The sequence below is a fragment of the Brachyhypopomus gauderio genome, chromosome 15 (assembly GCF_052324685.1).
Source record: "Brachyhypopomus gauderio isolate BG-103 chromosome 15, BGAUD_0.2, whole genome shotgun sequence".
NCBI classification, from domain to species: domain Eukaryota; kingdom Metazoa; phylum Chordata; class Actinopteri; order Gymnotiformes; family Hypopomidae; genus Brachyhypopomus; species Brachyhypopomus gauderio.
In genome coordinates, this window is record NC_135225.1 from 22,581,400 (window position 1) to 22,609,375 (window position 27,976).

General features: G+C 42.3%; 1 protein-coding gene and 1 long non-coding RNA gene across 5 annotated transcripts in view; both read right to left on the bottom strand.

The window, feature by feature from the left end:
• Window positions 1–27,976, bottom strand: part of LOC143476077 (uncharacterized) — a 228,238-nt gene that overhangs the window by 61,316 nt on the left and 138,946 nt on the right. The window lies entirely within an intron of this gene.
• Window positions 1–27,976, bottom strand: part of ggps1 (geranylgeranyl diphosphate synthase 1) — a 66,368-nt gene that overhangs the window by 32,083 nt on the left and 6,309 nt on the right. For 3 of the 4 annotated variants that reach the window (XM_076974837.1, XM_076974834.1, XM_076974836.1), the window contains exon 2: window positions 9,874–9,958. Coding sequence is in view for 3 of the 4 variants with exons in the window: in XM_076974834.1 (XP_076830949.1) it covers window positions 9,874–9,946 (73 nt within the window). In the remaining variant the exon portion in view is untranslated. Of the gene's footprint in view, window positions 1–9,873; window positions 9,976–27,976 lie in introns of all 4 variants that reach the window. The other variant, XM_076974835.1, reaches the window with a different exon arrangement.

Below are 27,976 nucleotides of genomic sequence, written 5' to 3' on the forward strand. Positions count from 1 at the left end.
AACTGTATTTTGAATTAACTGTAACTTTCTCTTACATCCAAGTTCCAACTTGTGCTAGGTTGTGTTAAAACTATTAATCTCTTAAATTTGTAAAAATTGGTGATGCTTAACCAAATTAAAATTTGCTGTATATGAAAATTTTAAAAATCCGAGGGGTCTCTCCAGATCAATGTTTTCATGTGGCTTTCAAAATGGCTGCCAGGAAGAGGGAACACTGACAAGATGATGTTAAAATATGTAGCAATATGATTGGCTTTAAATTGCATGGGATATTTTACAAAACAACTACATGTCTTGATTTAGTCATCAAGCAGGATAACTTTTTTGTATTAAAATAATTTGTGTTCAAAGTTGCAAGTGTGCTTAATGGGTACGTGAGCTTAATGGGGGCGGTTACCCCATCTCTCCCTGTATTTCACATGCACACACAAAAACACAGGCCTCACTATGGGTTTCACATACATACTGCCATACAAGCCATACCTACCCATACTTCAGTGAATTACACAGACACACGCAAACAAACTGACATTTAGCTTCTGTGTTTGAACACACACACACACACACACACCTTCCTATGCAAACGTACATAAATATATAGACACACGTGCCTAAATCTAGGGGCCACAAAAACACTGCTTGACACACACCAATGGAGGATGGGTTCCAGGGTTGCCAACTTTTCAAGTTCGCTTTCAAGTGAGATTTGAACCAGGAGGATGTGGCGAGTGTAAATTGTTGACGGGGGGTGGGGTGGGGGGCTCCTTTTAAAGGGTCCAGTGGTGTCATTCTTACTTAATCATGACAGATTGATCTCCAGCCCTGTCCTCATCAACACCCACACGTGTTAATGGAGCAATCACTGAAACGATGTTAGCTGGTCCTTTTAAGGCAGGGCTGCAATGAAGTTGAAATGTGTTTTGGGGGATAAAGTTCATTTTCTAGGCAAATATTGACTTTCCAATTAATTGCTGTTAAGCGGATCACTCTTTATAACATTCTGGAGTATATGTAAATTGCCATTATAAAAACTGAAGCAGTAGACTTTGTAAAAATTAATATTTATATCATTCTCAAAACTTTTGGCCATGACTGTACTAAACCTTGTGCACAGCCTTTCCAGAAGAGTTGAAGCTGTTCTAGCTGCAAATTATGAACCAACGTCATGGTGAACTCTATGGATTAGGAGTGGGATTGCACTTAAGCTCATTTGTGAGTCAAGGAAGGTGAGGGAATACTTTTGGCAATATAGTGTATATAGTGTACCCCTTTTACTCAAAAACATTTATCCAAGAAGCATAGTTTTGCTGACAATGAAAGAGTATTGGAAGTGAGGAGGTACTTCATTGCCATTTGAAAATCAGCCCACTTTCTTTTTGCGTGTGTAAATTTGTTACGTAATAGAAACTGCATGGTATTCTCAAAGCTATTTTAAATATAGTGTTCCAGTGCTGTTCATTTTATAACACATTTATACTGAATATGTCTTCGGCCACTATCCACAATGGTTATACTGAAAATCTTGAAAATGTGTCATCAGCAAAGCAAAGACATTTAAGTACCAAGGTCACAACATTTATCTGACCTAAAAATAAAAAATAAAAAAAGAAACCAGAACAAAATGTGAATTGATGTTTTATGCTATACATGTATCTAAACATTAAAAAACACAAAAGACAAGGCCAAGGCAGCACGACACAGCTAATAATAGAGCCATGCCAGCACCATGAAGATTGTAAACATCTTCCTTCTCTCACTCCATTATGTTCTATTGAGTAGGGTAGGTGTTGCACACTTTCTCAGTAGGCCTGTCACGATAAAATTTTCAGAACAATATATTGTCCCAGAAATTATTGCGATAAACGATAATATTGTCATTTAAAAGTGCCGTTATAGAATTTTTTCTTGCTTCTGGGCTCCCCAAAAGAGCATTAAGACAATATCCCACAATATTATAGTAGCATAATAATACAATTACACCAGTGTGCAGTAATATAATGTATTGTAAATCTCATGTTTGTGGTCATATTTGAGCTTGACCACATATCTGTAGTGGCAGAGTAAAATGAGATGTCTTTAATCTCCTTCAGAATGCCATCTTTCACTTCATTATATAAGGTTGGAATGGCAGTTTGGGAGATATAGGTTTTCTTTGGCAGTTCATACTGCTTGTCAAATCTTTGCAGCATGTTCAGAAATGTTTTCTTTTTGACTGTATTTAACGGCATCTTCTCTTTGGCTATATAGCGAGTTAAGCCTGGTTTAAACTTGACACGGCGCGAGGGTCCGTGGAGCGAAAATTACGTAATTGCGGTGGCTCCACATTATTTAATGGTTGTTTATTTTCAAAACGCCTTTACGTTCTCTCATGTTTTGTCCTGGAATTACAAGAGGCTCATATTTTTAATGTAATACAAGAGAACTGTTAATTCAGACAGATATTTGTTGTGAAACGAACAAATTCCAGCACTTTTCAAACCTGAAACACAAAGCAACAGCAAAAAGAGCCATTTTAATATAGATTCGTCTAGATTAATTTCAAGATTTTAGTGAGATTAATCTAGATTAAAAAAATTAATCTATGCCCACCCCTAATATATATATATATATATATATATATATATATATATATATATATATATATATATGTGTGTGTGTATGGCGGTCACTCCTGAGGAGTATGATGACCCCGGGAACTTCTCTCGTGCGAGTATAATCCTATGTGGTGGAGGCAAGTCCGTCTGCAGTGACGACAGGAGAGTTGGGAAGCAACTGGCACTGGCACTGAGAGCCTCTAGTCCAGGGGTGGCCAACCCGTCATAGACCAAGAGCCACTTTTCTTACTGTGTTACGGCAAAGAGCCACATCGTACATGGGCGAGTGTAAATTATTAGCTGTGAAGACAGTCAAATGAGTGTTTTCCACTACGCCGGTTTTAAAAGTATTAGCGGCTCGCTAGGCTTGTAAACTAACCGCGCACCACGAAAATGTAGCAGTGTGTTGCCCCGTTTGTGCAGGTGAGCCTGCGGACCGGCTGGGGAGCCGCATGAAACCAGGCAAAGAGCCGCATGCGGCTCGCGAGCCACGGGTTGGCCACCCCTGCTCTAGTCGCACATTGCTGTCTGCGCCTCTGGGACTCTGCCCTGAGTTGACTTTCCACACTGGTGATGGACTGTCTGCAGTGAGCTCTCCAGACCATGCGGTTCTGAGCTGCAGCCTCCCATGTCTCTGCCTCGATATTGCAGATTTTCAGGTGGCTCTTCAGGCAGTCCTTGTAGCGGAGCTTCGGACGACCAACACTTCTTCCATTGTGCCACTCACCATAAAAGACTGCTTTAGGCAGCCTTACTTCACTCATGCGTAACACATGGCCAGCCCAGCGGAGTTGGCACTGGGTAAGAAGAGCGTCCACACTGGGTATGCCAGCACGTCTTCTAACCTCTACGTTGCTGATGCGATCCTGCCAGCGGATTCTGAGAAGATGGCGCAACTGAGCCATCTGCGTGCGCTGAAGCTGGTTGACATGGCGATGTTACAAGGTATAAGTCTCTGCAGAATAAAGCAGGCAGCTGAGGACAACAGCACGATATACCTTGCATTTGGTGGAGAGTCGGATTCCAGGCCGTTTCCATACTCTGGTCTGAAGCTTCCCATATGCTGCAGAGGCTGCACTAATGCGTCTCTCCACTTCCCTGTCCAGGCTATTGTCACTGGCAAGTGTGCTTCCAAGGTAGTTGAAGCTCTGGACTGACTTGAGTGGACACCCATTCAGTTTCAGTACAGGGTCAGCAATAGCTGCGTGGCGAGGAGGCTGAAGCATGACCTCCGTTTTTGTGACGTTAATAGTGAGCCCTAGGCTCTCTGCCACCAAATGGAAGGCATCCAGCATGTTTTGAAGCTCTACCTCAGAGTGAGACACCAGAACCGAATCATCTGCATATAGCAGTTCCCTTGCACAGACTGTGCGCGTCAGAGTCTTGGCTTTCAGGCGGCGAGTATTGAACAGGTTGCCATCTGAGCGTGTTAACAGGTATACTCCACCCTGGTCAGGGCAGAGCTCGAGTACAGCACTGAGGTAGAGGGAGAACAGGGATGGGGCAAGCACGCACCCTTGCTGACACCCTGCTTCACTGTAAACTCCTCAGACAGCCCTCCGTTTAGTGAGACCTGAGCCATCATTCCAGTATGTAACTGCGAGATGAGGTTGGTTAACCCGTCTGGGCATCCGTACCTGTGCAGAAGGGTCCACAGGCATTCTCTGTTCACAGAGTCGAAGGCTTTGGTAAAATCGATAAATACCATGTACAAAGGGACATTTTGTTTGAGTGCCTTCTGTTGCAGTTGCCTCAGTGTGAAAATCATATCCACAGTTGATCTGCCAGCGCGAAAACCACATTGCGATTCTGGCAGTGTAGCATCCAAGATTGGTTGCAGGCGTTTGTGGATAATCTTTCCCAGAACCTTTCCTGCTGTTGAGAGAATAGAGATCCCTCTGTAGTTGCCACAGTCCTGCTTGTTATCCTTCTTCTTATAGATGGGGATAACCAGAGCATCTTTGAAAGCTTTTGGAACAGTCTTCTCATTCCATATGGCGGACAGAACATCATAGAAAGCTGTAATGATAAGTTCCCCTCCTTTTTGGAGGACCTCTGCCTGGATGCCATCAGTCCCAGGAGATTTGTTGACGGCAAGACTCCGCACGGCCGTCCTCACTTCATCTAAGTCCAATGGGGCATCCACACCGGAAAATGTGGGTCTTTGCCGAATCCTGTTTAGGACGGCAGGATTGGCATTCGAGGTCTGATTGAGCAGCTGGTCAAAATGTGAACGCCATCTTTGCAAGATGTCATTTTTCTCAGTCAGGAGCGTGACTCCATTGGTGGCCATCACAGGGGTGGATTGGGGGCCCTCTGGTTTGAAGACAGTCTTTAACGCCTGGTAGTAGCCTCGAGAGTCACCAATATCAGCCAGTTGTTGGATTTCCTCAGCTTTCTTATTCCACCAGCTGTCTTCCATGTCCCTTAATGCGCGCTGGAGTTTGGATTTAGCTCTAGCAAATTCAGCTCTAGTTCTTTGACAGGATGGATTGGTAAGACAGGCCAGGTGTGCACTCTTCTTTATTTTAAGCAGTGCCTCAACCTGGTCATTGCCATCGTCAAACCAGTCCTTATTCCTCCTCCTGGGAAACCCAAGGGTATCTTTGGCGGCTTGGTATAGGCAGGAGCAGTAGTGCTGCCATTTATCACATGGAGTAGAGGCTGGATCTAAAGTTGGGAAGAAACGTCTATTGAAGGTGTCAGCAAGAGTGCCCTGAATGCTAAATTCTCGAAGCTTGCCAACATCCAACTTCCTGCTGGGCTTGGGGGCTGTCCTCTGCCTGGGACGATGAACAGAGACCCTGAGTCGACACCTAATCATGTAGTGATCGCTCCCACATTCCGCACCTCTCATTGCTCTGGTGATGCATACATCAGACACATGGTTATGGCTAATAAGGATGTAATGCAGAAGATGGGGGTGGCCAGATCGTGGGTGTTTCCATGAGAAGAAATGGTTTTCAGAAGTGTTAAAGAGGGTATTGCTAACTGTTAGTTTGTATTCATTACACAGCTGAAGGAGGAGCTCCCCACCGCTGTTACTAGCACCATGACCGTACTTACCAAGGACCTTGGGCCATGCTAGGTGGTTGCTACCAACTCTGGCATTGAAGTCACCAAGCACAACTAAGGTGTCAGTACGTGGAGTGCTGTTAAGTACTTCCCTTAGCTGAGCATAGAAGGCACTAATATCTGCGGGGGCACTTGTCAAAGTGGGAGCATAGACACTGACGAGGAACATGTGGGTTCTACTAGATAAGACTAACCGCAAAGTCATGATCCGATCAGATACTGGCCTAGGCAATTCGGTAAGCTGGGGGAGAAGCCGGTTAGCGATGGCAAAGCCTGTGCCAGAGGTTCCTTGCAGCCACGAGCCTCTGGGTAGGCCTGACCAAAAGAAGGTGTGGAACTTCTCCTTCCTTTCGCCAGTGTCAGGGAACCTCATCTCAGAGAGGGCAGCAATGTCAACCCCATAAGCAAAAAGTTCTCTACTAAGCAGGGCGGCCCTTTTCTTTTTTGTGGAAGAGTCCAGAAGTGTTCGCACATTCCAACATGCGATTTGTAGTTTTTGCTTACGGTTGAGCCCACTAAATTGGAGACCCCGCTGACCGTGGGTAGCCAGCCAGGGCGAATTGGGGGAATGAGCCTTTTTTACCTCACCTTTTCTAGAGGTGTCCTCGAATTGAGGCAGGTGGGGCCTCCCTAAATAGGGCCGCCTGGTCACCCAGGAAGGACATCACAGTTCTGTCACCCTTCAGAAAGCTGTGCGACCATCACTCCTGAGTGGCGCAGATGCAAGTTCTTACTGCCGACTTCCAGTTTCTCAGACCTGCCAGCACCGCAAGAGGGCTTGTCGCTCTGCGACTTGGGAAGAAGAGAGAGAACAAAGAGTTGCCAGTGTGGCCTGCACGTGACTTAAGGTGGAGTGCTGCCGTGGCTTCACTATTTAACGCATAGATGGGAGAGATTGGAGGATGGGCTGGGAAAACCTCAGCCCTTTAGTAGGTCTTGTTTTTAATCCTACAGGGTGTCCTCCCACCCTCCACCCGAGGCAGAGCAAGGGGGGGTTGCGACCTGACAGCTTGACTTGATATATATATATATAAAATTGACAATCAAGAGTCAGTGATGTTTTATTTTGAAAAAGTAAAGACATTTTGGGATTCTCTCATCAATCTGGTGAGTTTTATTTTTATGCGGTATATATTTGTTTTTATGCCAGTCGTAAAGGCCCCCCATGCTGTAAAGGTCGGTCCGTGAAAAGATTGTCTGACATGTAACCGATCCGTGGTGCAAAAATGGTTGGGGACCGCTGCTGTAGAGCATACAGTGAGTTATGAGCATCACCCATCTCCAAAAGAAAAACTTGCACATCACACCTATGACTAAATGAAACAATTTTTTCCCCTTTGTGCAGTGGCCATTTTGAGCAGATTTTTAAACAATTTGTACTAATACACTTTAACACTAGTTATCTTAAGGTGTACATATAGCAAAATGATAATTCAGGATTCAAACTTGAAGTAGACTGTTGGGCCAACATACTGATTCAGCTTCAGGTGGTTTTGATTTTGAGGATTTAAAGTGTGTAAATGTACAATGGTGATGTAAAATTGGTCATGCTGTTTTTTCTGATTTAACAGGGTGTTTGATAAAATAAACAATATTGAGCATGTACATGGAAGTACTGATGAGCTCCACAGTATTGTTCACTAGGTGTCCAAGGCCTCTCCAAAGTGCCATACCTTTATCCAAAACGTGCCACACCCTTATCCATGATGTTGGCCACTATACATCAAGAGCATGAAACATTTTATTTTTACTAAAACAAAATAATCTCACAGAAAGTTCATTACCAATAGCTTCATTATTAATTGGCCAAAAGATGAAATAGCTTCCAAGAAGCTACCTAAGCTAACTATGCCAAGGGGCTAAACAATGCTGAGGAAAGTACTACAGTACATAATACTGTTTCATTTCTAATATTTAGTATGCATTGTCTTATTCACAACTGTTTATTTATACTCACAAACCCAACTGCATCCTTCATAGCTCTTCTTAGCCATTCTTATCTAACTTCTGGTTTATCATTCTAACCAAACAACTTGACAAACTCCAGCTAAATTTTCTTTTTCTATGATGTCCAAAAGAATATGCAATCGAAATATTCACTAATAAAATAATCTCCAGATAAATTTTCTTTTTCTATGATGTCCAAAAGAATATGCAATCGAAATATTCACTAATAAAATAATCTATGATTGCTTCAGTGTCGCCAAACCGAGTCAATCGCGTGTGCTCTGAAGAGCTTATATTAGTTTAGCTTAGCATGGCTCGTTTCACTACCGATATGGCTTGTTGTGATGCGCATGTCATTCCCAAAGACAAGCAAACACAAATCACAGTAAGTGAGGTGTTAATCTTTTCAGCTTCGAATGACCTATTGGCTAGAACAACCACCTAGAAGGCATCAGCTCGTCGCTTTTGCAGTTACTTGATAGCCCCCCTCCCTTACCCCTTTACACCTCACTAGGCAGAGACGTGAAAAGCTGTCATTCAAAACCACCACCCCGTCCAGACCAATAAAAACTACGGAATTCAAAAGTAAACAGATGCAGCTTTGCAATTCAAGAACAGATCAGGTAAAACGGTGTTGCAATGTCACTGATGAGAATTGTTTGTTGTTCGCAGCAAAGGAGAGGATTACACATTTTTATAAGAGGTTGTGAGAAAGCAAATAAAGGTATTTGCTAACATTACATATGCTGTTTGAAAGTGCCAAAGTCAAATTTATTTATATAGCGCTTTTCACAAAATGTAAATGGGCCGTGGATCACACGTACCCAGAGCGGTGGTCAGCCCTATCCCGGCGCCCAGGGAGCAGTTGGGTTTAGGTGCCTTGCTCAAGGGCACCTCAGTCATGGCCTCAGGTCTGGGAATTGAACCCACGACCCTCCGTTCACAAGACCAGTTCCCTACCACCAGGCCATGACTGTCCAAAGCAGTATGTCACAAAGCAGCTTTACAATTGTATGGGTCCAGATCCCTTATGAGCAAGCCAAAGGCGACAGTGGCAAGGAAAAACTCCCTATGATGGAGTGGATTAGGAAGAAACCTTGGGAGGACCAAGACTCAAAAGGGAACCCATCCTCCATTGGGTGGACCGTTAGCACAAGTCTGTGGTGCTCAGGGTGGTTCTACAGTTCTACAGTAATAGTTAAGGTTCTTGTTCCCTGGCCAAGTAGTCACAGTCCCTTCAGTGCAGGTGGTGGGCCTCAGGTAGGAGCTAGCATCAGCATGTGATACTGATGCTTTGATAGTAAGTGAAATTTAGGTGACAAAACATGGTCATCTTACTAGACTATTAACAAGGGCAATTTAAAAGCAATTCAAGTTACACGTGTAAACCACATGTAAACACAGTGTGTTCAGAACGGGATTTCTCGAGAACAGTTCGATTAGTTGATGGCTGAAACAGTTGCATGTAGATGGCTGAAAAACGGAATGCAGGAAGTTATACTAGTTCTAAAAAATATCAGTGTGATCTGTTTGCGTTTTACGAATTTTCTGCGATATTAGCTATTATTTGTGGATAAACAGATTGTGACCGGAGACAGGACCACTAGGGGCGCAACTGCACAAAGAGGTTTAACCCCTTAGGACTCCAGCTACGAATATCATAAGGTAGACTGTGAGGCAAGGTAGGTGACTGTTCATTGTAACAATTTGCAGACAGTCGCATATGCAAAAGAACAGCAGCAGTACATAATACAGTCAATTTTTTCTTTTAGGAGCTATACTCAGTACACTTCATCTCAAACACAATAAGGCCAATAAGACTCAAATGAAACATTTGCTGTTTGGGCATGTCATACTAAAAGTCATTAAATAAAGAATATATTCAACAAATGTAAAAAATGTAAAATGTGCCATGTTTGTCAATTGTGATTTTTTCACCACAATCGAAATTTGTCCATTTGTCCTCCACTTTTTACACATCTGTGCAGTTAGAACATGAACACGCGCACGCACACACTAGTGATTACTAGGGGGCTGTGGTGCACACGTGCCCAGAGTGGTGGGCAGCCCTAGCGCGGCGCCCGGGGAGGAGTTGGGGTTAACAGCCTTGCTCAAGGGCACCTCAGTCATGGCCTCAGGCCTGGGAATCGAACCCAAGACCCTCCGGTCACAAGACCAGTTCCTTAACACCAAACCATGACTGCCAAGACATATAGCCAAGTCTCCCCAGTAGGGGAGGGTGAATTCAAATTCTTACCTGGAAGCTGCAGTAGGTAACTGTATGGTTCTAGCAGTATCCTTTCAGTGGCTGCATCCGCAAGACCATCCATCCCTTACCACTTCTGCAAACAAACCAAATCTGTCATAAAGAATAAACCTTATGAATAAAGATCAGAAGGACACATCTCCTAAGCTTAGTTAAGACAATGCTGAAACATTTTATTCATTTTTATTTCACTAATATCTTGATCAGATCTGGATGACCACATGATCAATGGATGACCACAGTGACACAGATTTCTCAAAGCACTAGGATGTATATCCTTGCAACTTTGTCTTCTATAATTTATCATTTTAAATGAGTACAGTCTGATGTTTGAAAATTCTCAGCTTTTAACCAGTGGTGGGACTTTAACGCGTTAATTTAGGATTAATTACAGGGAAAATACCAAACTAAAAACGCATTTAATGCATGAGACACTTTTGCAACGTGGAATGTTTCTCAGTGAACGAGTTCCAGGCATACAGATTATATGGACGGACAATAAGAAGAGCATGATGGAGATGACTGGAGAGGCTACGCTGGTGGATGGGAAATTTAAATATAAGAAACTTCTAGATGGAAGTACAAACAAAAATATTGTTATTTGCACTTTATGTAGGAGTTCGCTTATCCCAGGAGCACTTCCACCCTTCGTTAACACCTCTACGCAAAACATGTTGGGGCTAACGCGCAGGTCAGTAATGATAACTTAGCTGCTAAATGTATTCCTAGTACGAGCAAACAGTGTCGCCAGTCAACACTCGACCACATGTCGGGGTTCAAATTAAGAAACACAATGTCAAAGTCCACGTCAGACAAATTGACCAATTCAGTGGCGAGATGGATTGCTGTGGACTGTAGACCGCTCTCTGTGGTCGAAGGCTTAAGTAAGACGCGGCGAGTTTAAACGCCTCCGCCATTCGCGCAGATTCGCGCGAGGTGGGCGGAGTCGTGCTACGGTCACTCGCGAAAGTATAATCCAGGCTTTGCAAGAAATTCTGCAAATTGCGTCAGCTGATGCAAGTTACGAACTACCGTCCAGAAAGACAATGTCGAGCAGCTGTATGATGAGGAAAGGGAAGTAAAACAGGTTATTGTGAAGAGCGCCACAAATGTGGCTCTGACTAGGGATCACTGGACCTCTGTTAACAACAAGAATTATTTTGGTGTGACAGCTCATATTATAGATGATGAATGGAAGATCCAGTCATTATCTTTGAGGTTGCAGAAGACCACTTCTAGGCACTATGGAGATGCCTGTGGCAGAGGCCTGGGAAAGAAAGTCTACCATCTAAAATGGTATTAAAAACATCTTTTGATTTACTTCAGTTCTTCTTATTCTTCCAATATGCTGAGCAAAACTCCCAAAATTAAAACATTTTTGGTCAGAATTTCCAGTGTTCTGAAAACTGTTTGCTCTGTTTTCTGCACTCATCTATTGGTCTGTGTGGTAGACTGGTACAAATATAAACAAGATGTTGAAGTTTATGATTATGTTCATTGATTCATTCATCATTCAAACTTATCATTCAAATTAATATTTCTCATGTTAAATACTGAAATGTGATTAAAATGTGATTAATTTTGATTAATTACAAAGCTTCTAAATAATTCGATTAATTTTTTAAATCGCGTCCCACCCCTACTTTTAACACATTCTGAAAAAATTGAGATGCACAATCAATTTGTTCAATCTGTAGGCCTGGGTTAGAGTTATATTGTCAGCTTCTGGATCCTGTAAGGTGGGTAGATCCTTAACTTCACATTGTAAAAGTCACAAAAAGAAAATATTGAACAACTGTGAGAACGTATTCTCACTGTGGTGGCAGGGGGAAAAACTGCAGAAAGTGAAACATCTACCTGCTAAATATATTGAAATGCATTAGAGAAAAGCTGCTTCTTGTGATGCAAACATCATTTTTAAATATTTATTAACAGAAATTAGGATGATTTTATTTGACAAAAGGCTATATATAACGAAAACAAAGACATTTCATGTAACGACTAATGCTTAGCTGCATCCTTGGCCACCCCCATGCAGTTAGAATGGTACATTCGTCTATAACGTTTATAGTCGACTAGGGGGTATAGTCAGCGACTATTGCAGGTCACCCCTAGTCCTGACTGGGAAGCAGTGTTTTCATCTCACGCACATTTGACGAAAATGAACTCAACCTAAGCGAACAGTACATAAAAAAAAACAAACAGTACATAAAAAAAACAAACAAACACAAACTTCGATATACATAAGTCGTGATATGATTCAGGACTTTGGCATGGTTGGAGGAGGTGGGCGCACATTACGAGTTATGTACACAACTGTTGTTTTCTAGGTAAAAAGTAGATAAACTCCATTATCAACACTCGGTACAACGCCACTGACCTGCGGTCGCTTTTAGGAAGAAGAGAATAGACAGCGGCAGTAGTTATGAAGCTCCCTCAGTTGTCTGCGGTGCCTTTGCTGCACCTCGTATGTGCTTTATTCCAAAACGTGTGACAGAAGACCAGAAGAGTCTCACCAACGAGACTCAAAGCACAAATCACAATAGCACAGATACTTCATGCCGCTTCATGTAGCAGTCTGTCGCTCTTAGAGCTGATGAGGTAACCGGGGCACAGCACAGACCATTTTGCAGGTGACAGCGCGGACCAGCTGGGGAGCCGCATGAAACCAGGTAAAGAGCCGCAGGTTGGCCACTCCTGCTCTAGCCTCTCAGCAGCAGAAGTTACAGAACCTGCGACACAGCCATTACAGAGCAAAGACCGAATTTGATGCTTTAGAGCTCTGATGAGGATATATGGAACATGTATGTAGACACATATTACTCCCTCTGTATTACAACAAAGTGATTATAGTGATTAAGAGCATATTTATTTAGTTGCCCGGTATTTGCAAGTATGATTTCCAGTATGATGAACGAAAACAAAAATGGTTCAAAACAGAACAAACTACCGTATTTTCTGGACTATAGAGTGCACCTCAATATAAGCAGCACCTACCAAGTAAAAAAAAAAAAAAAAAAAATGTTGTACAAGCCGCACCGGGCTATAAGCCGCATATATCTACTGAACTGAATCCAGTGAGTCCACGCTTAACGACGGTTCTGGTTAACGACAGACCGGAGTTTATCCGCATAAAGACGCTACAGATTATACTGTCATCAGTGCAATTCTGAGTAAATGTACAAGTCTCAAAATTTGCTGTTCCATGTCTCCAATTGGCCATTCAGTCTCAATTTGACAAAAATATAAAGGGCATTTTTTGTATAAGGGCCTTTTTCACATTCTGGCTTGGTCTACCAAGGCAGCGTGCTAAGCGAACATTATATTTTGCTACACAGAAAGCAGATTTGTTATACTGACTATTCAGGGAACAGATGGAACATAACATTACACTGACAATATATGCATTTTTATGGAAGGAAAGAGTTCAGGAAGAAGTAGGAGTCACTCAGAATTCCATATACTTATAAGGAAGATATACTTGTATGTAGGAAGATAAATATATACTCCATATACAGTTGACTTTTGAATAGCTTTTTTTCAGATACAGAATATACGCGTATATACAAGTTAATAGGATGTAGTTGTAGAATTGACATACAAATTTTGAACACCATCATCACAATATAAACATATATAAAATCACAATATAAAAGCTAGAGCTCTGGAGTTTTAAATTGTATTTGATGTACATTTTAATTTTATTTGATTATTTTATTAGAAATACAACCATGTGGAATTTCTAGAAAAATAATAACCAATATTTGGTACCTGATAACCAAAATAATTTGTGGTACTTTTTAATTAATTAAAAAGCTATGTACATTTGACATGCAGAGAACATGCTAAAAATGAATTGAAACATGAAATCAAGATTTGACCATTATTGCAAATGCCATGCCAGGAGGGAGTAGCCAAAGGCTGGCACTTCTTGTCTGAGTGCTCTTGACCTTGGCAGTTATGTGATAATCATGTAAAGTAGGGATGTCCCGATCCAGCTTTTTGAACCTCCGATCCGATACCAATATCGGACTATCCGAGCATGTATTAAAGTTTAAAGTTATTTAGCCAACTTACTTTGTTGTCAAACTCATGTTTTTTTTTTTTGTTTTTTTTTTATTGTGAAGAATAGATACAGGTCATACAAGACAAGGAATAAGCATAGTTGAATCTTCATTTTTAAACAAAGAAGGATCCACAACACACTCATACACGCCGACCGCCCAACTACCAAACCTCATACCACCTAAGACCCACCCCACACCCACCCCACCCCTAAACCCAACCAAACCCTCTAGCACCTCAAAAAGGAAAAAAATAAAAATAAATAAATAAAAAAAAAATAATAATAATAAAATAAAATAAATAAAAAAAAATCTCGACAGACTACAATATGTGCGTTAAATGTCAATAATTACTAGACAGGACTGGTTCAGACCCTTATGATTCAAGATTCAAGCGCAGGGGGTGGCAAAAAAGGATCAACACTAACACCTAGGATGTCACCCATTTATTGAGCAGGGGTTGCCATGTTCTCAGGAAAATGTTGTCTTTGTTTATAAGATTATAGCGAATTTTCTCCATGTGCAGCACATTACCCAGGTCCCTGAGCCACTGTTGAAACAGTGGGCTGGCTTCTGACTTCCACTGCTGCAGAATGAGGCGTTTGGCTAGCAGTGTACAGAGGGAGACCGCTTGGCCTTCATATTTATTTATGTGGGGGTTAGATACTGTAATTCCGAACATGGCCAATAGGGGATCTGGTATTAGCGTTTTATTGAAGGCCTTCGATAGGTAATCAAATATGAGAGACCAAAAGGAATTTAGTTTAGGGCAGGACCAAAACTGATGGGCCAGTGTACCGTGCTCTTGTTTGCATTTGTCGCAAATCGGCGAAGTGTCAGGGTATATAGTGTGAAGCCGAGTCTTAGAATAGTGGAGTCTGTGGACTACCTTGAATTGAATTAGTGTATGTCTAGCATTTATAGAGCTTTGGTGTATTTTATCAAGTGCAGACTTCCACAATTCGTTGGATATTTGCACATCAAGCTCCTGCTCCCAGTCGCTTTTCAGCTTATCAATAGGCACCGTCACACGGGCCTGTAACACATCGTAGAAGAAGGAGACTGATCCCTTGGTACCAGGTACATGGCGAAGGATGCTATCCAGAGTATTGTGTTTAGGCAGGTGCACATACTGCGGTAAATGTGTCCTGAGAAAATCTCTGACTTGGAGAAATCTGTAGAAATGTGATGGTAGACCATGAGACTGCTGAAACTGATGAAAGGACACCAGGTTTCCCTCTACGTAGAGATCTTTCATTGTGATAATGTTTCTATGGAAAAAACAGGGTCTGATAAGGCAGGAGGAAAGGCGTGATTATGGCAGATGGGGCTATCTAAGTAAATTTTTGCAAATTGAGAAAAGACTGAATTTGTCTCCAAATTTTTAAGGAGTGCAATATAACAGGGTTGTTAATGCAAGTTGGTATTTTTATCTTGGCAGGGTTATTGAGAAGCGCCGAGAGTGATGTGCTACCACAGGTTGCCAGTTCGATCTGAAGCCATGCGGGTCTGTTCTCGTGTCCACTGTCTCTCGACAAACATTCACGCCAAAAGGCTAGCGCGTTTAAGTTGGCTGCCCAGTAGTATAGTTTGAATTGTGGCAATCCGAATCCTCCCTTTGCCTTGTCTTTACATAGATTTTTTTTGGACGTTCTGGCTGTTTTGTTGTTCCAGATAAAAGATGTTATAATAGAGTCCAACTTCTTAAAGTAACAACAGGGAATAAACACAGGAATACACTGAAAGGTATAAAGAAATCTGGGAAGGGCGACCATCTTTATGGCGTTAATACGACCAACCATAGAGATGGGTAATGTGTTCCAGAATTCAATATTATGTTTTAGTTGTGCTATCTTGGATTCCCAGTTGAATTTCAGAAGCTGTGAATGTTCTTGAGTAGCTGTTATGCCCAAAGTTTTGAAGTGGTCCTTGGTAATCTTAAATGGCATTGTACCTAGAAAATCTAAGTCTACTTCATCTGATATGGGCATCAGTTGACTTTTCTCCCAGTTAATCTTATAACCTGAGAAACTCCCATAGGTTTCAATTAGGTGCAATAGCGGAGGAATAGATGATTTGGGCCGTGATAGAAATATTGTTGTGTCGTCTGCGAATAGAGACAGTTTATGAGCCGTGTTGTTTATAATAACTGAACTGATCTCAGGACTTGCTCTAAATTTACTGGCCAGTACTTCTATAGCTAGATTGAAAAGATATGGTGAACAAGAACAGCCTTGGCGGACACCTCTCTGGAGAGGAAAAGACTCTGAGATGTCACCATTAGTGATGATTGAGGCTTGAGGATGAGCATACATAATGCGAATCCAATTGGTGAAAGGTGAATAGCATGAATTCCCATTCGATATGGTCGAAGGCCTTTTCCGCGTCTAGAGCAATCACAACCGACTCGACACTGTGCTTATGATAGATAATATTGAAAAGGCGACGCAAGTTAGAGTATGTGTCTCGACCAGGAACAAATCCAGTTTGGTCGGAGTGTAATAGGCTGCCTATGTTTAGACAGTCTATTCGCTAATACTTTGCTTAATATTTTCATTTCCATTTGAAGAAGAGATATAGGACGGTATGATGACATCTCTAGGGGGTTTCTATCTTTTTTTAAAATCAAAGCGATATTTGCTATGTAGAGCGAGGGGGGTAAAACAGAAGTTTCCTTGGCGTGATTGAGCATGCGTAAGAGCAGTGGTGTAAGGGTTGGCAGGTGTGCTTTGTAAAATTCAATAACAAACCCATCTGGGCCGGGGGCTTTATTATTAGGAAATTGAGATATGGCTGTTTTAATTTAATCTAATGTAATATCGGCTTCCATTAACCCAGCTGCCTCTTTATCTAATGTAGGGAGCAGAATATTATCCAGAAATTGTTTCATGGTCTGTGGATCTTTAGTTTTAGACTTGGATTGGTACAGATCGCTATAGAACTGCACAAAGCATTTATTTATCTCTACAGGATCTGTGATGTCTACGCCTGTGCCATCTCTAACCCTATGGATTGCATGGGAAGCTTGTGAGTGTCGCAGTTGCCTGGCAAGTAGCCTATGGGGTTTATCTCCTAATTCAAAGTATTTTTGTTGGGTTTTGGCTAGGAGTGAGCTGACTGTGTGACAGAACGGTGTTATACTCATATTTTAATTTGGTGATTAACTCTAAGGTGGCATCGTTGGGGTTGGACTTATAAGTGTTTTCGTGAGTTAGCAGGGCCTTTTCTATATCTTTCAGTCTTTGGTTCTCCACTTTTCTCTTGTTAGAGACATACGCAATAATATGACCTCTAGCACTGCCTTTAAAGATTCCCACAATATTGAGTCGTTGACGTCCCCTGTATCATTCTCCCTAATAAAATAGGAAATCCGCTCTTGCATATAGTCAGTGAACAGTTTATCTGACGAGTTTCGGGTCAAGGCTCCACTGACGGCTTCTAGCTCTAGATTTACTGATTTGCAGCTTCATGGACAAAGCAGCGTGGTCGGATATAGTGATGGGATGGTACGTTACAGTTGCGACGGTTGATATCAGTTTAGAGTCTAGTAGGAAGTAGTCGATGCGCGAGGAGGATTTGTGAACTGGAGAGAAAAAAGAATAGTCTCTGCCGGTAGGATTTAAAAGTCTCCAGATATCTACCAAATTTAGATTGTCTATCAATGTGTTTAGGCGAACACTAGAGTTGGACTGTTGGGAAAACTTAGGAGACTGCTTATCCAGAAGAGGATCCAATATACAGTTAAAGTCTCCTCCGACTATAATGTTTGTTTCTAAAATGTTTGGAATAGCATCGAAAACCTTCTGAAAGAGAGGGTCATCAAAGTTAGGCGCATAAATATTAACAAATGTTACAGGTACAGCATTTAAAGTGCCCAGCACAATGAGAAACCTATCATTAGGATCTGTGATTGTAGAGGAATGAATAAAAGGGACATTTTTCCTAAATAAAATTGCTACACCCCTTGCTTTGGAGCTAAAGTTGGCTTGATATATTTGGTCTGCCCAGCTGACCTTGAGACCTCCCTTAGCACTGTGCCTGATGTGCGTTTCTTGTAGGAACATTATGTCGGCTGCTAAGGACTTAAGGTATGTAAATACTTTGGCTCTCTTAACGGCATGACCTAGACCCCTCACATTCCAGCTGACCAGCTTAAAACCTGCCCCCTGCGCATTTGTGGATGTATTATGTATTATCAACTATCCATGTATAGTTGGGTGGATCTATGCTGTCAAGATAGAAAGGAAAAGTTGCGGTAGTGTTAAATTTCACAAAAAGAAACCGAAAGGAAACTAAAAAAGAACTCCTAACTCTACCCCTCAGGGAGCTACCCCAAATGTAGCCTCCACTGACACTGACAATCACTGTACTTACGGTACTTAAGCGCACAATTCCCTTGGTTAAGAAGCAGCCCTGATATTGCAAAAGTGAAATATCTTACTCGTAAAACGTGGCCTCTACCACTCTTTATAAATACTGTTTCTTTCTGTTCAGTATGAAAAATTATGTAGAAACTTTGTATAAAAAGACTCTTCTCGTAGGAACAATACAAGTTGGAGGAGAGAGAAAAGAAAAAAAAGGAAAAAAAATTAAGATAGCTGAATAAGCAGTGCTTATTCAGCTATCTTAATTTTTTTTCCTTTTTTTTCTTTTCTCTCTCCTCCAACTTATTAAGCATTGAAAGGATATAAATGTTAAGACTTTGAGCGTGGTGTAAACATATCGCCAACAGAACTAAGTAGAACCTTCGCCGAAAACGGCAAGACTAAAGTGAAGACAGACTCTTAATGACAATGGTCAACTCACAACAAATTGGTAAAAGTTCCACAAAGTCCCTGAATCCCGTCCTCTAGAGCCAGGATAAACCCGTCCGCTCCTGCCTCCAAAGCGCACTGTCGTGCTGGAGTCTGACCTTACAACGCCAGCGCCCGTGGAAGTAGCTACACTGCCGGAGGTTCTGCTGCGGATCGACGGAACGAGGCCACCAGCTCGCGGGCTTCATGGGGAGTGGATAGTCGCTTCTTGCCCGCATTCTCGGTCGTGACGAACAGCTTGGCTGGGAAGTGAAGAGCGGGTTTGAGACAGAGATTGTACAGGTCTCTCATGACTTCGCGGTATGCAGATCGTTGTTCCAGAACATCGGGGCTGTAATCTTCGAATATGTGTATCGGGGTGCCTCGGTACTGAAGTTTATCCCTCATTTTGCGAGATTCACGGATCACCAGGTTCCGAGCGTGAAATCGGTGGAAGCAGACTACGACTGATCTGGGTTTCTCGCCGGCTTTAGGCTTAGAGGAGAAAGCGCGATGTGCGCGATCTAATTCCGGTGGTGATGGGAGCACATGCTCGCCCAGGACCTCAACCAGAAGACTCGAGAAAAATTCCGTGGGCTGGGAACCTTCAATTGACTCGGGTAGGCCTATGATACGTATGTTGTTCCTGCGGCTGCGCCCCTCCAAGTCTGTTAGCTTAGCCGTGAGCCTGGCATTGTCACTGGTTAGGACTGAACAGGATTCTTCCAGTGCTCTGATGTGGTCGCTAACTGTGTTAGCATTCGTTTCAAGGGACTTGATCCGTAGCTCCTGTCCCTCTACTTTGGATTGTATAGCGTCCAGCTTTATTTCGAGACCGGAGAAAGCTGATCTGAACTCGGTCGACAGGGCCGCTCTGTGGCTCTCCAGCATAGCAGCCAGGGCGTCCATGTCGGGACCGCTAGCAGGTGAGCTATCTTTTGTATTCTCCTCCTTTCTTAAGTTCCGGCTGGACTTCGAAGCCATTTTCGACGAAAGTCAGTTAAGGTAAAGTCACGAGCAAGTTGGCGGGGTTAAAGTGGTAAGAACAGGGCTGAATAGAATAGTTTGTTTTAAAAAAAGGTGGGAGCGCGATAGTTGTACGTCTACTCCATGTGCGCGGCGACCGGAAGTCCAAACTCGTGTTGAAAAGCGTTTTACTCTTGATAAATAGCCAGCTGAATTAGGTGTGTTAATAATACACAATGGTTGGTAAGCAGAAACTGACCTGTTTATTTAGCAATTAATAAACTCAAAATAGACAAAATAATAACCGGAACGGACTTTCAAAAAAAAAATTGGATCAGGAGTCTGGATCTGCATTTTCTCGTGCCTGCCAATCCAATACCGATACGCATTTTTTGCAAATATCGGCAGCTGATCCGATCCAGGGGGGGCGAATTGAAAAATATTGATACTGAGCAAATATTTTTTATGAAGAAAAAAAAAATCATAGTGGAAAAATCATTTTACAGATGTCATGCATGGATATGTATGTTAATTCAAAAAGCAAAAAACTGTTTACAAGAAAATAACATTTTCCTTCCACTGCCTTAAGTGTGTCTCTAAGATGATATTACTGCACTCAGCTGCTTAGTTCAACATACATCTGTGCATGCACATGCACACTCCCTCACATGTTAACATGCGATTTTGTCTTGTTAAAATGCTCTCACTGGAAAGTAAGTAGCCTGTTCCCTACACTAGTTAATAAAAATGATATCAATAGAAATCACATGTGTTAATGTATGGATATTTGTTCCATTTCATCATTTAGTTCTATTTGTTTTTATCATTAATGGGTAGAAAACTGTAGTTAACCTCTACACCAGGTGTGCCCACAAGTTTTCAGCTTGCGAGCTACTTATAAGATGATCAAGTCAGAAAGATCTACCTCGCCTCGAGTGTAAATTGTAGATGGGGGGGAGAGCGTAAATTGTTCCCGGGGCGGTGTATATATACAAAACCGTCAGTGTAGATGGACGATAGCCTGTCATTCATCCACTACTTTTTAATGTCATGCGATCTACCCACATTTCTTTGCGATCGACCGACACTTACGGTTGATCGCGATCGACGTAATGGGCACCCCTGCTCTACACTGTTATGTGACTTAAGAGTAATCTGGCTGTTATCACATGTATTCCACTGCTTTAAACTGAGGATGTGATATTGTCAGACTGGATTTGAGATATGTGTCCTAAAAAATTTTTCACCAGTATCAGATCCAGCATTTTGCTGCTGATAACCCAATTGTAACATGTGATAGTGCAGGAGTGGCCAACCTGCCACTCGCGAGCCGCATGCGGCTCTTTGCCTTGTTTCATGCGGCTCTCCAGCCGGCTCCTCACCTGCACAAACTATCTGTGCCGTAGCCCGGTTACGTCAGACTGCTACACCTTCATTGTGCACAGTTTGTTTACAAGCCTAGCGAGTCGCTAACACTTGAATTGTGTTAACACGAGCCGCTAACATGTTGGTGACTCTGCTTTGAGTCTCGTTGGTGAGACGTGGTCCTCTGTCAGACGTTTTGGAATAAACCACATACGAGGTGCAGCAAAGGCACCGCTGAAGACTGAGGGAGGCTTTAAACCTACTGCCGCGGTCTGTTCTCTTCTTCCTAAAGATGAGCGCAGGTCAGCAGCATTGTAACGAGTGTTGATAACAGTTTATCCACTTTTTACCTAGAAAACAACAGTTGCGTACATAACAGAACTCAGAGTGTGCGTGCACGAATGCCTGAGCAACCTCACCGTGCTGTGGCCCACCTCCTCCAACCATGCCAAAGTCCTGAAGCACATCACGCCTTATGTTTATATCGAAATTTGTGTTTATGTTTTTTTAATCGTTCACTTTGTTTGACGCAAATACCAGGGTGAACTCAAGCTGAGTAGACAGCCCTAGCCCGGCACCCGGGGAGCAGTTGGGGTTAGGTGCCTTGCTCTAGGGCGCCTCAGTCATGGCCTCAGGCCTGGGAATTGAACACAGGACCCTCTGGTCACAAAACCGGTTCCCTAACCACCAGACCATGACTGCCCCCCCACACTGTTTGTGTGTGACATTTAATAAATAAATCTGAGTAGAGGTCTGTGTGTGTGTGTGAGAGAGAGATAGGAAGGTATGGGTGATGTTCAAACGTGCCCACATGTATAATGTGGCTCTTTGCTGTAACACAGTAAAAAAGAAAAAAAAAGTGGCTATTGGTCTCCGACGACTTGGCCACCCCTGTGATAGTGGATCGATAGCACTCTAAATGCAAGGCATTGACATAATTGGAGTATGAAAATGAATGCATACAAGATATGATTTGATAATGATTTGAGAAAATATCAAATTGCTGTTATACAGGCAGTAAATTGCATACAGCAAAGTACAGTAAAGCCATGAAATGAACAGTCCTGCCATGAAAACTGTGAAATAAGACAGATGGTGAAATGAGACACTACAAAGATGTGGAGCATAAAGCTTTCGAGGCTGTCAGTTTATAATAGCATCGAGCTGAGCTCATTACCAATGTCATGGATGTGGCAGTGACATGCTTCTGCAGTCACAGTCAGGCCCGTTGACAGTCTTGCTAGGGCCCGGGACAAGAAAGTTTCATGTACATCAGCGACACTGAATGCCTAATCTAGACATGGCCTTGTCTGACACAAAGATCATGGCGTGGCATATGCATTAACCATGTGCTAATATTAGGGATGCAAATGATTAATCGACTTTCGATTAATTGTCGATTAAGACGTTACTCGATCAAAATGTATTAATCACGATTAATCGTTAGAGAGCGCTCCTGTAGTAACTTGAACAGAGTGTAAGAACGAGAGGTGAACATGTGTCGCGAAAGACCAGAGTGGAAAACAAAATGAAGCGGGCGAAAAGACGTGCGGTGTGGGACCATTTTGTAGCGGGTTCGGGAAACGAGGCAGAAACTGCGTAATCCAGAAAATCCAGAGGAGGGAAACTTTATTTTCCACGCAACTCAAAACAATAGCACTGTTCTCTTCCCCTCCCCTGGCGTGCGCAGGCGCCGCTCTCCCAGTGTCACTTAAAGGGCCAAGTGCCTGTCTGTTAGGGAACTCGCTGCGAGGAGTAGTAGTCGCTACAATTTCAACATTGTTAATTTAGGCTAAGAAGTTAAATGTTCTCTGTGTAATGCGGTATTGAAGTACAACAGTTCCACTAGCTCACTCAATTATCATTTGAACACCGTGCATGCAGCTGTCCTGCATATCACCAGTGCACCTGGTCAACTTAAAATCACAGCTACACTGGGAAGGCAAGTGTTTTCGAAGCTCGCTATGAAAAATGAAAGAGTGAGCTAAAACAAAGCTATCTACTGCTACTACTGTAGCCCTTACAACAGATTGTTGGACGACTCTAACAACATAAAGTTACATTACCGTGACGTGCCACTACACTGACTAGAACTGGCAGCTAAAATCTGCAGTGCTGATTACGACGAAAATGTCGGACAGACACACCGCTGACAATTTAGCTGACAAGCTCAATGATGTTGTGGAGACTTGGGCACTCTCCGGTCGCGTTACAGCGTGTGTTCACGACAACGCTAGAAACATTGTCCAAGCATAGGCTCAATAATATTCTGTTTGGCTCTCTATTTAATTTCTTCTTAAAATTTTTTTTTTTTTTTACATTTTTTAAAATGTCTAATGTTTCAAATGCAAGAACGGAGCCAGTCCTTAATTTATTCCTTTTTTAAATGAAAGAATGTATTTTGTTATACCATAAAAAATTCCTAATGCATAATTACATGAGCAATATATCATATAATACAATATAATTATCATAATATAATATATACTTTTTGACCAAAGTGTTTTAACTACACTGCTCAAAAAAATAAAGGGAACACTTAAACAACACAATGTAACTCCAAGTCATCCACACTTCGTGTTCAGATAGGAAACAACACTGATTGTGAATCAATTTCAACTGCTCTTGTGCAAATGGAACAGACAACGGGTAGTAATGAGGTTTTCAACTGATTTCAAAAATTTTTATTAATTGAGATCTAGGATGTGTTATTTTAGTGTTCCCTTAATTTTTTTGAGCAGTATATTTAGCTAATATTTTTAAAAGCCCTATTGAAACACTGAAATTCAGGTGGAAAACGCCGCTTATTGATTAATCGAAAGTCGATCGATAAGATCAATCAACTAACGATTAATGAATTAATCGATAATTTGCATCCCTAGCTAATATCATGTAAAATTTATGAAAAAGAAAATCTAAGTAACTCTGTTTCAACAGAGTAACTCTGATAAAACATTAAGGAAAGCTGGAAAAAATGGAAAATAGAAAATTCATGGAAAATCATTAAGAGTTGTCAAAAGCAGCAAAAGCAAGGAAAGGCACCTCATTTACCCCAAAATTCCCCAAATGGGAGCACTGATTACATATTTAACTTAATGTTGGTGTAATACATGTTATTGAGTTAGTGCTGTCTTCCGGATTGAGTGAACGCTGGCGTGTCTGGCTGCCGCTGCTCACCGGTTACCATTTGCTGTTACTTTGTAAGTCTGTCTAGCTTTCCCTGTGCTGTTGACATCGACGGATTTACAATGTGGATCCACAGAGCGCGTGTCTGGTCTGTGCTCACCTGGGCTGTTTTATCAGTTGTTTATCAACTGGTGATAGCTCTCCTGCAGTACACTGCTGCAGAACTTCTTAGACTCCGCTTCCACCTGGCTGGACCTCCACCTGTGGCGTTTCACCTCCATCCGGACATCGCTTTTAATCCCCGTCGTAAATACATCCACCGTGGGTCACGGCGAAACTACACTACCAGTGACAGTGACTCAATACAATCTTTCTGGACTAGTACTCATCGCCCTGTCCGAAATACTGACCGTGGAGTCAACCGCGATGTACTAGCCCACCTGGCGAGGTCGGCTAACTCTACCATCAAACATCGCAGTTCCAACCTGAACTTTGGTCTACTAAACGTCCGATCTCTTACTGGCAAGGGTCATCTCATCCAGGATGTCCTTCGCGACTGTAAGTTGGACTTTCTCTGCTTGTCTGAAACATGACAACTTCCCAACGACTTCGTTTCTCTTTACGAGTCAACTCCACCGGAGTTTGTTTACATAAGTCAACCCCGCATTTTGGGTAGGGGTGGAGGTTTCGCGATAATTCACCGGAAGCACTGGAAAGTCATCCCTGTCTCTGAACCACTCTTCCATTCATTTGAATACACTGCAGTTCGGCTCCCTGGATCTACTCCTACTATTTTATGTATCGACCACCTAAACCTAACAAGGATTTCTTATATGACTTTGCTGCTCTTCTCACTCATCTCTCTGTCCTTTCCCCCAATATGATTATTGTTGGTGACTTTAATATCCACTTGGACAATGGTAATAACCTTCTCTCCAGAGATTCCACTTCCTGTCTGGATAGTTTTGGTTTGCAACAATACATCAACTTCCCAACTCATTCTAAAGGTCATATTCTTGATTTGGTTTGTTGTTCTGGTGTCATCGCTACTCACTGCAAAGCTGATCTGTTATCCCTTTCTGATCATAAGCTCATTTATTTTAATGTTAATATATTAGCTTCGAAAATCTGTGTACCGCGTGATATTTCATTTAGGAAAATTAATGATATAGATCCTGTTATTCTCTCCTCTGCTATATCTGACCTTCCATCGGGTCACAGTCTGTCAACTCCTGATGAACTAATTTCCCACTATAATGTCAATCTCCAAAACCTTCTTAATGCATTTGCTCCACTCAAACATAGATCTGTTTCATTCGCTTGCTCAGCTCCATGGTTTATGCATATGCACTCTCCTGATTTTTGCAATTCTCTCTTGTCTTTCTTCTCTGATAAAATTTTTAATATTCACCAACAACTTAGCTCTATACTGAAGCTGATTCCCCGTTTTCCTCACTGCCCGCCTATCATTTCTTTTCAGCTTTCACTCTTCCGTCCTTATGTGATGTAACAAATATTATTCATAAATCTAAACCATCCACCTGCCAGCTTGACCCTCTTCCCACAAAGTTGGTTAAAGCTTGTCTACCTACCTTGGCTCCTCTCATTACCACTATTATTGGCTCTTCTCTTAATTCTGGAACTGTTCCATCATCTTTGAAAACAGCTTCTGTCACTCCGATTTTAAAAAAGCCTGGCTTAGATCCTAATAACTTCGATAACCTTCGCCCCATATCTAATCTTCCTTTTAATGCAAAAATTCTGGAGAAAGTTGTTACCTCCCAGCTCCACTCTTACCTCGCAAAATATAATCTTTTTGAACAATTCCAATCTGGTTTCCGCCCCCACCACTGTACTGAAACAGCTTTGTTAAGGATCACTAATGACCTTTTGATGGCAGCTGATTCTGGTTTTCTCACTATTCTCATCCTCATTGATCTCAGTGCAGCATTTGATACCATTTCTCATGATATCCTGAATAGATTAGCTTCCATTCGTATCCGTCAAACTCCACTTGCATGGTTTAGTTCATATCTTTCAGGCCGCACTCAGTTTCTTCAACTTAAACCTCATTCCTCTAGGCCAGGGGTACTCAACTGGCGGACCGCGGTCCGGATCCGGACCCGAACGCAGTCCTGTCCGGACCCAATCTCATTCCTGATTAACTGGATACGGACCAAAACAAAACCGGAGCATTTATTTCAGCGCTATTGAAAAAACACTCCGTCACGAGTGTTACGTTTGCCACCCCCCACCCCCGCTCAACAACAAGCCTGCCTGGTTGACGCTTCGCGAGCGGCGCGAGGGTCCGCGCGGCGAAAATGACGTAATCGCTGTGGCTCCGCGTGTGCGCGAGTGCCTCGCGCGCTGTCGGTTCGCGAGGTCGTGCACCTCTCGAATTTTGTAACTTCGCGCCGCGCTTCAGCGCAATGAACAAAGTCACGTTTTCTGGGTTCATACACCTTTATAAGGTGGAATTCAAGCACTTGTACGTCACTTTCAAGGTCCATTTCAATATTTCCCAGCATGTTAAACATAATTAAGTTAAATATTTATACATATACTCGAAATAATTCGCTTTTTATCACATTATTTAATGGTTGTTTATTTAAAAAACGCCCAATCTTCACGTCTTCACGTTCTCTCATGTTTCGTCCTGGAATTACAAGAGGCTCGTATTTGTTAACCTAATACAAGAGAACTATTCAGTCAGACAGATATTTGTTGTGAAACCAAGTAGTTACAATTTCAAGCATTTTAAAGTACTTTAACCTAAATTCCAGCACTTTTCAAACCTGAAACATATAGCAACATTAAAATTGGTCAGGTAAATGTTCATTCCCCTGTTTTGAGGGGTGTTTCTACCACATATCGTTTCGGACAAAACGCCTATCGTTTCGGAGAACACTGCAGTGACGCTCGCGAAAGTATAAACGCCTCCACCGTTCGCGCACCCCCCCCCCCCCCCCCCCTCGCTCAACAACTCAACAACTTACGTTCGCCACCCCCGGACCTCAGGTCACAGGTATCTGCCAAAATTGGACCGCGGACAGTTTTAGTTGAGTACGCCTGCTCTAGGCTATTTCCTGTTACTGCTGTTGTGCCCCAGGGTTCAGTATTAGGGCCTCTCTTATTTATTATCTACTTGCTCCCCCTTGGCTACATATTTCGCAAACATAGCATAAATTTTCATTGTTATGCTGATGACACCCAGCTCTACATTTCCTCCAAACCTACCTCATCTTTTCCCCCTTCCTCCATTACTTATTGTCTGTTGGAAATTCCGTCATGGCTCTCATCTAATTTTCTTAAACTCAATAGTAAGTCAAAGTCAAATTTATTTATATAGCGCTTTTCACAACACACGTTGTCACAAAGCAGCTTTACAATCGTATGGGTCCAGATCCCTAATGAGCAAGCCAATAGTAAGAAAACCGAAGTTTTACTTGTTGGTACTCCCTCCACTTTAACCAAATCTCCAAGTTTTCCCATTATTATTGACACCTCTCATATGTACCCTTCCCCTCAGGTAAAGAGTCTGGGTATCATACTTGATAGTACACTTTCTTTTTCATCTCATATTAATTCTGTCACCTGCTCTGCTTACTTTCACTTACGTAATATTAACCGACTCAGTCCCTTTCTTACTCCTCATGCCACTGCTATCCTTGTTCATAGCCTTATCACATCCAAGTTAGATTACTGTAACTCACTTCTCTTTGGTCTCCCGAATAAGACTTTCCATAAATTGAAACTGCTCCAGAACTCTGCTGCCCGGGT